The sequence below is a fragment of the Bison bison genome, unplaced genomic scaffold (genome assembly GCF_000754665.1).
Source record: "Bison bison bison isolate TAMUID 2011002044 unplaced genomic scaffold, Bison_UMD1.0 scf7180017864290, whole genome shotgun sequence".
NCBI classification, from domain to species: Eukaryota; Metazoa; Chordata; class Mammalia; order Artiodactyla; family Bovidae; genus Bison; species Bison bison.
The window spans coordinates 341,440-355,167 of record NW_011494862.1 but is presented as its reverse complement, the minus strand read 5'-3'; the positions used below and the strand labels follow the sequence as shown (position 1 = coordinate 355,167).

The window sequence follows — 13,728 nt, the reverse complement described above, 5'->3', positions numbered from 1 at the left end:
TGTGGTGTTGGAGAAGACTCTTGAGAGTCCCTTGGACTGCAAGAAGATCCAACCAGTCCATCCTAAAGGAGATTAGTCCTGGGTGTTCATTGGAAGGACTGATGCTGAAGCTGAAATTCCAATACTTTGGCCACCTCATGAGAAGAGTTGACTCATTGGAAAAGACCCTGATGCTGGGAGGGATTGGGGGCTGGAGGAGAACGGGACAACAGAGGATGAGATGGCTGGATGACGTCACAGACTCGATGGACATGAGTTTGAGTGAACTCCAGGAGTTGGTGATGGACAGTGAGGCCTGGCGTGCTGTGATTCATGGGGTTGCAAGGAGTCAGACACGACTGAGCGACTGAACTGAACTGAGGAAGAAATAATTCTTCAGAAAGTCTATACCAGAAAAGAAACCGTATTCACAAAAGGTAAAACAGTCAAACTGGCCTTGGGCTTCTACAGAGCAATAAACCAGGCCAGAAGACAATGAAACTCGACTGCAAAGGACACAAGGACCACTTCAGAATATCACAGTCAGCTAAAACATTAAACAACAAGGAGATATTTTCAAACATGAATATAGCACCTCGGGAGCTGTTCTGCCAGGAGGGCAGTGGAGAAGGGAAGACAGGAAGAGAAGAGAGGCATTCAATAAAATCCAGTAAACCACGTGATGAATGGGAAAGCTGTGTTAAAAATAATGCAAATAAACTTATTTACAAAACAGAAATAGAGTCACAGATGTAGAGAACAAAGTTATGGTTACCAGGGGGAAGCGTAGCGGGGGAGGAATAAGTTGGGAGATTGGGACTGACATATACACACTGCTGCTGCTGCTGCTGCTGCTGCTAAGTCACTTCAGTCATGTCCGACTCTGTGTCTCCCCATAGACGGCAGCCCACCAGGCTCCCCCATCCCTGGGATTCTCCAGGGAGAACACTGAAGTGGGTTGCCATTTCCTTCTCCAGTGCAGGAAAGTGAAAAGTGAAAGTGAAGTCACTCAGTCATGTCTGATTCTTAGCGACCCCAAGGACTGCAGCCTACCAGGATCCTCCATCCATGGGATTTTCCAGGCAAGAGTACTGGAGTGGGGTGCCATTGCCTTCTCCACATATACACACTACTATATATAAAATGGATTACTAATAACAACCTACTGTATAGCACAGGGAACTCTACTCAATACTCTGTAATGACCTACGTGGGAAAAGAATTTTCAAAACAGTGGACATATGTATAACTGTTTCACTTTGCTGCATAGCAGAAACATCTTAAATCAACTATATATTCCAATAAAAATTTTTAAAAAGTAGTTCAGTTTCATTCATATACAAGTCACTTGTTTAAAGTGTATAATTCAACAGTTTCTAGTATATTCAGTGATATAACTAAGATTAATCAAAATAAAATAAACAGAGGAGTGGTATGGGGGAAAAATGAGTGCACAGAATTCATTAAAATTTCTTAACTGTAAAACTGAAAAATGGGAAGTTAGAGAAGTTTATAATACATTTTCACATTAAATGCTAACAAAATTGGGAGGAAAGGGAGAGGAGATGGGAAAAAATGGAAGTATATTGTTTAAATTTGAAATGTGAGATTAAAAAAAAAAACAAATATGTCAATCTCATCTTTTCATAATCTTAACAGGCTTCCATGGGAATTAATATCCCTTGTGATGAAGAAGGTTTTTATCTGAAATTCAGTATTAATTCCTTAGGGTTCACTTTAGCTTCTGCTATAGTTCAATTTGAGTAAAACTGAATGCCTTTTTTTAAAGTATGTAAAGTATGGTGTTATTCTTACAGAGTTTTACCTGCATTATGTGCATGGAGAGGTGTCTAGAATGGTGGTCTGCAACTGCTAACCCTTGTTATTTCTGGCTACTGGGATTTCAGGCAAAATTTGTTGCTTTTACTTTGCGTTTTTTCATATGGCCTGAATGTTTTATAGTGGTCATGAATAATTTCTACAAGAACAATGTGAAAAAAGTAAAATTAAATCATCTGTGGGAATTCCCTGTTGGTCTGGTAGTTGGGACTTGGTGCTTTTACTGCCGAGGGCCTGTTTGGGGAACTAAGATCCTGCAAGGTACACAGTGCAGCCCTGAAAAAAAATAATAAAATGAACTGTCTGCTTTTTTCAACACCACCTTCTATTTTTAATCCTAATCAGTTTGTTCATCTTTCCAAAATCTGAGTTTTCTTGTTAGTAATAGGAAAATCAACAGCTTTTTATACTGTTTTGTTTTAGATTACTAGACAAGGTTTAACGGAAGATGAGTGATTTCATTTACTTAGGCTTTCCCCAGGTGTATAATGAGGGGTAAATATGCTGATCCTTAATGGAATGACAATATTTTTGTTAATTTTCTCAACACTTTAAGTTCTAACATCTATATCAGTGTTTGCCTACATATGTTTCCATTAATAATAATCAATTAAATTATCTGTACACTGAAAATAAGAACACATATCTACCACCTGACCACCTACTATGTTCCAGAACTCTACTACAAGTTTTACATTTGTTAGTCAATCCTTGCAAACCTATGCCAAACATACTCCTATTGTACAGATGAGAAAAAAGAATCCAGGAAAGGGGAGACTACAAACTACTTATTCAGACCTGACTCTCAAATCCATGCTTCTTCCACGTTCAAAGTAAGTGTACAATAATTGTTTTATTATTACTTAAACTAGCGAACTATACAGAGAAGGCAATGGCACCCCACTCCAGCAAACTCCAGGAGATGGTAAGGGACAGGGAGTCCTGGCCTGCAGAGGTCTATAGGAGTCAAACCAACAACAACTGCTTTACAATGTTGTGTTGTTTTCTGCTGTACAACAATGTGAATCAGCTATAAATATATATATTATGTATATATATATTGAACCTCCCTTTTGAACCCCCCCCTCATCCTCCCTCTAAAAATTGTTTAATTTAGCTAATTTTTAAATGTTAGTTGGAAGGAAAGTTAAAAATAAATTATTCACTCTTCCAAACTCAGTTTTAAATTTTTATTTTTAACTTCCTTCCAACTCATTTTTAATATTAACTTTGACAATTATTCAAGTCCTTGTTTTGCCTTTCAAGAAGTGTTTAACTTTTGCCCCCACCCACTTTTACAGCCTCATCTGCTCATAATTTTTGGCTCTCAAATTATCCAACTACTTGTAGCTTTCAGAACACATACGTTGTTTCATACCTCTATACCTCTCGTGCATGATCTTCTCTGTCTAGATTGTGCTTTACTCCCAGTTTCAAAATTTTGTGTCCCCTCCTCCTGGAGGCCTCCCTCAGCCTCAAGAGAGCCAGTCACTTTCTCCTCTGTGCTAGCTCTCCCCTCCTACCTAGTTCACTGGTGTTCTCAAGATCCTACACTATGATTATTTAAGTAGCATTTGCTCCTCCTGGACTGTAAGGTCAGGAAGTAATACTATTCCCTCCTCAGATGGATTGATGAGATACACAAATAATGCATACTCAATTTGCTTCTTGATCTCTGAACCAAGTTTTCCTAGGATGTGTTCAAATGTTTGTTTTCCGTATGGTCCTTAATGCTTCCATGTTAAAATCTAATCATTCCCTGAAAATACAAATGGAATAAACAAAGTCAGGATTGTCTACTATGTTAAGATTGTTCCTCATCCTGAGGCAACAGTCAGATCAATTAGAAGAAACACACCAGAAATAGACACAGAGACAGAGTCTCAGGAGAGAATCCAATGAAATGAATAAGAGATCCAGAGTCTTACAGTGTTTTTCAGATACTCTGAGCTCATACAGACACCAAAGACACTGAACAAGGAAGGGCCGTGGAATAAAAATCAAATTCTTTGAATTTATGGTTACCAACGGGGAAGAGATAGCTAGAGAGTTTACAGACACATACACATTGCTATATTTAAAATAGATAGCCAACAAGGTCCTACTGTATAGAGAACTCTGCTCAGTATTTTATGTAACAACTTAAATGAGAAAATTTGAAAAAGATACACGTACATGTATAACTGAATCACTTTGCTGTATACCCGAAGTTAACACAACATTGCTAACCAACTGTACTCCAATATAAAATAAAAAGTTAACAATAACAACAAAAAAAAAACCAAGTTCTTACACTGTTAATTAAACCAAAGACCCTCACAAAGACTTAACACTTTAGGTTTCTCTGCAGTTTAGTATTGAAATGCTAATGTCTAACAACTATATTGATTTCTGTACATATACATGTATCTTTTTCATTTTCATATTCATTCCTATACACATGAGTATGTCAAGAAGGATGAGCCTGGTGAGATGCCAGATATTATGACTGTTCAATCCATGCTTGGCAGGCCTGAGAACCACCACCGTGCCCAGCAGAGTTCCTTCAAGTCTGTGACTCTCCACTCTTCAGCAGTCACGCCAATTGCTTCACACCTTCTGTTCAAGGTTGGGAGAGCATACATACTGCCCTAATAGTGATTGAAGATACAGAGGTTCTTTGTGACCCCATGGACTATACAGTCCATGGAATTCTCCAGGCCAGAATACTGGAGTGGGTAGCCTTTCCCTTCTCTAGAGGATCTTCCCAACCCAGGGATTGAAGCCAGGTCTCTCACACTGCAGGCAATTCTTTAACAGCTGAGCCACAAGGGAAGCCCAAGAACACTGGAGTGGGTAGCCTATCCCTTCTGCAGGGGATCTTCCCAACCCAGGAATTGATCTGGGGTCTCCTGCATTGCAGGTGGATTCTTTACCAAGTGAGCTATCAGGGAAGCCCAAGGACTAAACATCTGAAGGTAAGTGGGTATTACCCTCTTGAATACATGCACTCATACACATACAAGGAGAAAGCCTGATTCTTTTTTCTTCACAGAGAATGTCTTCAGTGACCTTCCAAAAAATGTACTACATGTTTTATTTTTGACATACCCTACATTCCCAAGGGCAACAGAAAAAAAAAAAAAATTGCCCTTGGCATTTTCTTGAAAGATGTGATTCAGAAGATATGTGATTGTTGGCTTTTTCTCTGTAGGCATATGTTGCCCAGCGGGATGTCACACCCTTCAAAGGTCTGAATCAGAAAGAAAAATACAAAGTTGGGATAAGGTCAGAGCAAACACATACAAACACTGCACACATTCAGGTGGCTCTGACTTCTGCTAAAAAAAAAAAAAAAAATCCCAGAATTACCCACAGAGAGCACCCATTAGTGCTCAGAACAAAATCAAATGGAATATACAAATGGAACATGACCGAACGATGACTCTCCTTGTAAAGGTATCTTTATCTCCAATAAAAAGGTTTAAATTATATTCCACTTACAATTCCAAAATTGAAGATTTTTTCCATGAAACCAAACTTTGACAGCAAATACAAAATATTTCGATACCTACACCTAAAGTCATCTGGCAGACAATTCTGTTACAACTTGAGATAAATTAGGACTGAGCCTGAGAGCATTTTACTGTTTAAATGCACAGGTTTTGGCAGCCATGTTTAGAAATAGGGGGAAAGAAATCTATTACCTAACACACCTCCCAACGGGCCTCATCTCACAGCCAGCTTTTTTTCTTTTTAAATGAAGAATTTGTATTTGAGCTGGTTATTTGTAAGGGTTGGTTACTGTGCCTTAGTTACTATTTCACCTTAATATCACCTAGTAAGCCATAAACATCTTAAAGAAAAAAGCAAAATCAAAACCAGAGTTTCACAGCAAAACTAGAAGACTTATACGTGACATTCCACTGGCTGAATATCTTAGAAAATATGAAAATTATTTTTATAAAACTGCTCTCACTCATGGAACGTCTAAGGAAACTAAAGAAAGACAAAGAAAAGAGGGGGAAAGCCACACCTGTATACACATATTAATACAAAAAAGAGTGTTTCTTATCCAACTAAAAAGCACACTGTGAAGACAAGATGGTACTGGACTGTTTTTAGCAAGTACACGGCTGACCAAGCCACAGAGCACTCACCAAGCCCATTCACAGCCACCCTGGTGTTTCCTTGGCATGCATCTGCACTGCTCGTTTTCCACCCACTGTTTGCAGGATGCCTCTCCACAGCCATATGGACCAAGATGATGAGTCATCTGTCATCCAAAATTCTTCTCCTGACCTTTCCACATTCAATCACCTTTAGCACACTCAACCGGCACGTCCTCCGCAGAGCACATGCCCTGGAACATAACGGGTTGCAATCTGAACATAGAACTTAGCATTCCTGACGGTCCCCACTTTGCCAAAAGGATTTCTTCCAGAGCTTTAAAGGAAAATCACAACCAAAACCGTGACCAGATGGGTTTTCAAGGAGAAAGCTATAAACTAAATCAGTGAGGAGACTGACGTACTTTACTAAAAACAGGCCTATGATATAAAAGAATTTCACTTATTCATTCACTAAGAGGAAAAGTTATGGCAAAAGCAAAGCAGTGAAAAGATACATAAAACATTTCACAACTGAAACTGACTTTTTAACTTCGTGTAGCTGAAGATGTTTTAAACTATTTTTGAACTTAATGCTTCACATAATCACCAAAAAAACAAAAAAATTCCCGACCTACACCTCATGTACAACAAATCACAAAATCTCATATAATACTTTCTATAACCACACGAATTCTGCTAAGCCCTTTATGTATATTCACTTACTTCATCCTTTCTGTAATCTCTGTTTTCCATGAGGAGTAAAATTCAGAGAGCTAATAAGGTACTGTGCCCAAGGTCACTGACATTTACCCTCTGCCGGTAAATGGCAGAGCTGGGATTTGAAAGCACTGGTACTACTGGGATTAGTGGTGATTACACTAACCACCTTCCAAAGGAGTTTAAGACACTTGATCCTTTTTTTAACAGTTAAGTTTACTTAAAACTATACGAGCTCATTTTATAAGGTGAGAAAACTTACAATTAAAGAATTTAAACTAGAGAAATGTAAATTACTGTTAAGTGGTGGCAAAGTTCAAGTTATCAGTCATGGAAAATACCAGCATAAGAAAGAAGGAGTGGGGGGCTAATTTTTGTGAGTTAAATATTTAAGAGTCTGGAGAAATTAACATAACTGGAGAAGCATAGGTAAGGTACTGATAGCCAAGAAACTCCAAAAGCTGGGAAGGCAATCATAGAGAACCCCAGGTCTATAGTGCCTATCATCAGTCAACACTCCTGTCAATTTTTTTTCCCTCATCAAGGCAATCTTTCAGGAATGATGCCTCCTGGCCATGTCACTGTTGATGCTTAAATTCAGGCCTTCAACACCTCTTGGTCCAATTGTGCTAACAATCTCTTCCCCAGCTTCAGGTCACCACCTCCTCCCCTACCCCAGCATCTAATCGCTCTCCTGCTAACAGAATAGTCTTTCTGAAACACCAACAGATTTGATCAAGCTATTCCCCTTTTTAAGTCTTCAGTGAGGTTCCCAGGTGGCACTAATGGTAAAGAACCCATCTGCCAATGCAGGAGATGCAAGACAAGTGAGTTCAATGCCTGGATTGGGAAGATCCCCTGGAGGAGGGCATGGCAACCCACTCCCGTATTCATGCCTGGAGAATCCCATGAACAGAGAAGCCTGGTGGGCTACAGTCCATAGGGTCACAAAGAGTCAGACACGACTGAAGCGACTGAGAACACATGCACAAGTTTTCAGTGGTCCATATCACCAACAATTTCCAGTTCCACCATCTCTGTATAGAATCAAAGTCCATCACCCCAGGATTTCCTATGCCTCTGTCTGCAGGCACAGGAAAACACTAGGCTAAGTCGTTCCTCTCTTACCCAGTTCACATTACCCCTTTGAAGAAAAAATCCTCCTTCCAACCCCATTCATCAACCTACAGGACCTCACTCCAGTCATCTCTTTTACCATAAAGTTGCCAATCCCACTTTCTACCATGAGAAGAGATAATTTTCTCCTTTGGGTCCTCAGTGTACCCACATGGGTACTGATTTCATTACACGGTCATAATTTTTTACACATCTGACTCCCCTACTGTGATATAAGTCCCTTAATAGAGAAAGTGTCTTGTCATTTTATCAACAGCACCTAATAGTTCCTGACTCACAGTAGGAGCTTTATTCATTACTAATAAACAAACATATACTTTCCACAGACCATTATAGCCTCTCTCTTGACAGAAGTTTTCAGTTCAGTCTGTTGGTTCCCTGTAGCCCCACGAGAATACAGTTCCCAATATTTTTAATGGAAGGCATTCTAGAAAGATATGATCTACGCTATAGTCAACTTTTCAGAACACCTCCACACTGAAGAATAGATGTTGAACAGTAGAGTTCACAAAGAATGGGCCATAGAACCAAACACACAGGTTCTCAATAGGGTAGGAGATTCTAGGGTTAAATAAATTCAGAAAATGCCTCATGATATCGCTTTCTATGAAGAGTTAAATCACACTATCATAGTAAAAGTTCATTAAAGTCCTAAGAAGTTGGTTACCTCTGGATTTACTAACTTTGAATAGGTAAGTGAACCCTACTGTGCCTCCATTTTTTCATCTATTAAATGGAAATAACAATCTCTACCTTCATATGGTCACTGTAGGGACTGAATGAGATAAATATCTAAAGCTCAGATCACTACTTGGCACACAGTGAGTACTCAATAAATTCAAGCAATCTTTAATATTTAAACTTACATTTTGTAAACTACAGTGTTTTCCCATCAAGCCATTACTAACACTATACACTTTGAGAAACACTGATACAGAATAACTACTCTACAACATATTAGTCATTTTGGAGATTCACAGCTCCAGACTTTAGGAGAAATAGGCAATCTGATAGTTAAAACGTAGGACAATTCACTCTGGCTTCTCTGCAGCTAACAAACATTGAAATTCACATTATCACAACTTGCTGAGGCTTTGGTTCTCCAAAGTAAGACAGGAAAGAATACACTGAGTGAACTAAAGGAAAACTACTCTGCAATGGAAAGAAGTTTCTTATACATAAATCTCACTATCCTTTCATTTCTAGAAAGCAATATATTCATCAAGTTTCTATTTTCACTGCCAAGGAATCTATAGTCTATTTTTTTTTTTCAATTAATAAATCAAAAGATTTATACTGGGCTTAAAGAATCATCTACTTAAAGTAGATGATTCTTAATTCCAGCTTCCTGAAGTACAAAACTGTAGTAGTTCATGTATGAGCATCTGTATGCATTTTCCTAGGTAACATATCATAGGAACCACAGAGCTGTTCTTTTTTCAAACCATTGTTATAAAATTGAAGTTAATTTACAATGCTGTTTCAAGTATACACTAAAGTGAATCAGTTATTTATATACATGCTGCTAAGTCACTTCAGTCTTGTCCGACTCTGTGTGACCCCATAGACGACAGCCCACCAGGCTCCCTCATCCCTGGGATTCTCCAGGCAAAAACACTGGAGTAGGTTGCCATTTCCTTCTCCAATGCATGAAAGTGAAAAGTGAAAGTGAAGTCACTCAGTCATGTCTGACTCTTCACGACCCCATGGACTGCAGCCTACCAGGCCCCCCCGTCCATGAGATTTTCCAGGCAAGAGTACTGGAGTGGGGTGCCATTGCCTTCTCCACTTTTCCATCATAGGTATAAGATATTGAATATAGTTCCCAATGCTACACAGTACATCTATGTTGTTTACCTATTTTATATATATTAATATACATGGTCAGTCACATCCAAGTCTTTGTGACCCCATGGATTATAACCCACCAGGCTCCTCTGTCCATGGAATTTTCCAGGCAAGAATATTAGAGTGGGTTGCCATTTCCTTCCTACTTCAGAGGAGCTTCCTGATCCAGGGATCAAACCCATGTCTCCTGCATTTCCTGCATTGGCAGGCAGATTCTTTACCACTGAGCCACCTGGGAAGCCCATTTTATATATAATAATGTGTATATGTTAATCTTAAACTCCTACTTTATCTCCTCTCAACTGTTAGCCCCTTAGGTAACCATAAGTTTATTTTCTATGTCTGTGGATCTATTTCTGTTTTATAAATAAGGTTGATTTTTTTAAGAGTCCATATGTAAGTGATCTCATATGATATTTGCCTGTTTTTTGAAAAATTAGGCCTATGTATTACTTAGATATTAAAAATCAAACAATTGCAAAGGGTATATACAATGAAACATAAATCTCTCTCCCAACCCTAATCCTTATCCAGAGCCAACCATGTTATCAGTTTTTTATATCCTTCCTAAGACAGCTTATATATGTGTTTATAAGTACATACAGTAATTTATATCCCTCCATTTTTACAGAGATAATAGTATATGATATATACTATATTGCAACTAGTTTTCTTCACGTGGCAGTTTATCTTAGAGCACTATCTATATCAATACATAGATATAGATATTTGGTTAATAGGCATACCAAAATTTAAAGCAACCCTAGGCTAAGATACTTGGCTTCCCAGGTGGCACTAGTGGTAAAGAATCCGTCGGCCAATACAGGAGATACAAGAGACTTGGGTTCAATCCCTGGGTCAGAAAGATCCATGGAAAAGGAAATGGCAACCTACTCCAGTATTCTTGCCTGAGAAATCCCATGGACAAAGGAGCCTGGTGGGCTACAGTCCATGGGGCTGCAGAGCTGGACGTGCTCTGACTAAGGGACTGAGCACAAGATAAATACTTAGGTTGTTACCAGTGTCTTGTAACAAAGGTCAAAGCAATTGCTTTTCCAATAGTCATGTATGGATGTGACAGTTGGACCATAAAAAAGGCTGGGCACCGTAGAATTGATGCTTTTGAACTGTGCTGTGCTGGAGAAGACTCTTGAGTCCCTTGGACAGCAAGATCAAACCACTTAATCTTGAAGGAAATCAACCCTTTATATTCATTGGAAGGACTGATGCTGAAGCTGAAGCTCCAATACTTTTGGCCACCTGATCGAACAGCTGACTCATTAGAAAAGACCCTGATGTTGGGAAAGATGGAAGGCAGGAGGAGAAGGGGATGACGGAGGACGAGATGGTTGGATGGCATCACCAACTCAATGGACATGAGTTTGAGCAAACTCCGGGAGATGGTGAAGGACCAGGAAGCCTGGCATGCTGCAGTCTTTGGGGTTACAAAGAGTGGAGTGACTGAACAACAACTAGTGTTTTGCCAAGATTGCTGAAAATAAACATCCTTGAATATATATTTTTATGCAAGAAATGAAGCAGGGAATTGCTAAAGACTACTAAATTGCCCTCCAAAGATTACCCATTTTATTCTCAAGAATACTTATTTCTTACACCTTCAATAAAAAAAGATTTTCAGATTTTCTCTTTTTTAGATCTGACAGGTAAAAAATGATAACAAATGCTTTTAACTTACATGGCTTATTTTGAATGAAAGAACCTCTGATTTAAGATGAGTCATACTTATGATGACTTAGTCATGGAAACAAAAAGTACCATCAAAACTGGAACAATACTGGGAATTCAATTAAGGTTTGCTTCAAGTTGATGGCTTTAGGGATGGTAGTCTGCAGACAAAGGAATTAAAAGGCTTCACCCACATGGGTGTTTTAATTATGTTGCCAAATTGGAATATGTCTAAAGAAATGACTGGGGAAAAAAGGCACTTTGCAATCTGTAAGAAATTATGGAAGTGTTCAAGGAGACCATGACCCACTACTAGCAGAATAAGGAGCCCGGTGGACCCCCAGGTTCAACTCACCGTCAAGTAGCCAGTGCTCGCCGCGCCTGTTCTCCAACTCCAGCAGCATGAGGCGTGTGATCACATGATCGGGAACCAAAAGGCCTTTCTCTATGTATTGCTTTGCCATATCACCAACTTCTATTAAAAAGACAGGAAAAAGAGACACTCAAAAAAGCTTCTGGGTGGGGTGGGGAATGCTTACCAACTCTCTCCTGACAGTTTTGCTTTTTCTTCCATTCCTGCCTGATGTCCTGGGGGGAAAGGTTTTTAAAGAGTCATATTTTTAAAATTGGCTTCAATAATGGTGACCCTGTCTCTCAGTTGTCTGCCAAAGAATTAGAAGAGCATCTCTTGAAGATACACACAGACAGAAATAAAAATGAAAGGAGATATAAATTAGGGCAAAGGGAAAATCAGAGTAGGAAATAAAGCCGGAGTCTAGAGGGAGAGCGGCACATACTAAAGACCAGGAGAGGAGAGAAGTCCAGCCTCTTGCTAGCAGTGAGCCGCACTCTGGACCTAAGCCCCCCACCAGTTTCCGGTAACAAGGAAAAAGGATCAACTTCACAATTCACAGTACAGGGAAAACTAAAGGAAGCTGAGAGACTCAACCATTCCTCAGACACCAAAGGGAAAATTGTCCACTACTCTTCTAGAAAAAGGGCTGGATGATACAAACAACAATGGGTTTCCTTCATGAGCCTCAGTTAAGCAGATGGCACCTTGCTGACGCAGTTGTAGAAGCAACTCAAGTGTTTTTAGTGGAATGCCAAGTTCGTGAAAAGACATGAATTTCAATTTTTTTTTCAAAGAAAAAAATGCTCCTATCATAATTTAAAATAACAATTTGTTATACGTGGAAATTGTCAGTTGGGTTCAGAACAACATCTGTTAAATTTCTAGAAACTGATTTTTTTTTAATCCAGATGAAGTCCTCAGCTCTCTAGCCATCTGATCATGAACCATTAGAAACACATTCTTGACAGGCCAATTCAGTTCTTATAAAAACACAGGGCAGAATTATATTACTGGGGGAAAAAAGGTTAAAAACCAATTGCCCCCACCTTCTGCTTGAATTTAATAAGGTAGAGACCTTCCTTCCACAGTCTGAATCTACACTGCCAGCTTCACCTTCCACACTGAAACATGGGCTGTGAAGAGTTCCCTGTCACTGGATGACTACCACGGGGCAGAGAGCCCACTGTTAGGCCCAGTGATGGGGATTCAGAAACGCACTGCAAGAGAAAGAACATACGAGTGGCTAAACATGAATGTGAGCAAAACACATTCATTCAGTAAGGATTTATTGACTGCGTACTACTTAACAGGTAATATTCTACAAATGTAGCAGCGACTGAAAGTTGCAGCTTACCAATATTCAAGCAGTATGACTTTACCTGAGAGCAACAATAAGAATCTTTAACTGGGAATACAAACTAGCAGGTGCTGTGCTTTAAACATTTTATTTGTGTTATTTCAATGATTCTTCATAGGATCCTCACCTTTAGATAGGAGGTAAAACTTGTATTTTTTTATGACAGCTTTATTGAGATACAAGTCACATACCATAACATAACAAGTCACACACCGTAACATTCACCATTTAAAACTGTGCAATTGAGTGGCTTTAGCAAGAAGAGATAAGAAAGCCTTCTTCAGCGATCAATGCAAAGAAATAGAGGAAAACAACAGAATGGGAAAGACTAGGGATCTCTTCGAGAAAATCAGAGATACCAAAGGAACATTTCATGCAAAGATGAGCTTGATAAAGGACAGAAATGGTATGGACCTAACAGAAGCAGAAGATATTAAGAAGAGGTGGCAAGAATACACAGAAGAACTGTACAAAAAAGAGCTTCACGACCCAGATAATCACGATGGTGTGATCACTGACCTAGAGCCAGACATCCTGGAATGTGAAGTCAAGTGGGCCTTAGAAAGCATCACTACGAACAAAGCTAGTGGAGGTGATGGAATTCCAGTTGAGCTATTCCAAATCCTGAAAGATGATGCTGTGAAAGTGCTGCACTCAATATGCCAGCAAATTTGGAAAACTCAGCAGTGGCCACAGGACTGGAAAAGGTCAGTTTTCAT

At 39.3% G+C, this 13,728-nt stretch overlaps 1 protein-coding gene across 1 annotated transcript in view; it reads right to left on the bottom strand.

The window, feature by feature from the left end:
- The window catches only part of AK4 (adenylate kinase 4), a 96,630-nt gene that overhangs the window by 24,082 nt on the left and 58,820 nt on the right, over positions 1 to 13,728 (bottom strand). The window contains exon 3 of the mRNA XM_010850259.1: positions 11,653 to 11,772. Coding sequence (XP_010848561.1) covers positions 11,653 to 11,772 — 120 coding nt within the window. The remainder of the gene's footprint in view (positions 1 to 11,652; positions 11,773 to 13,728) is intronic.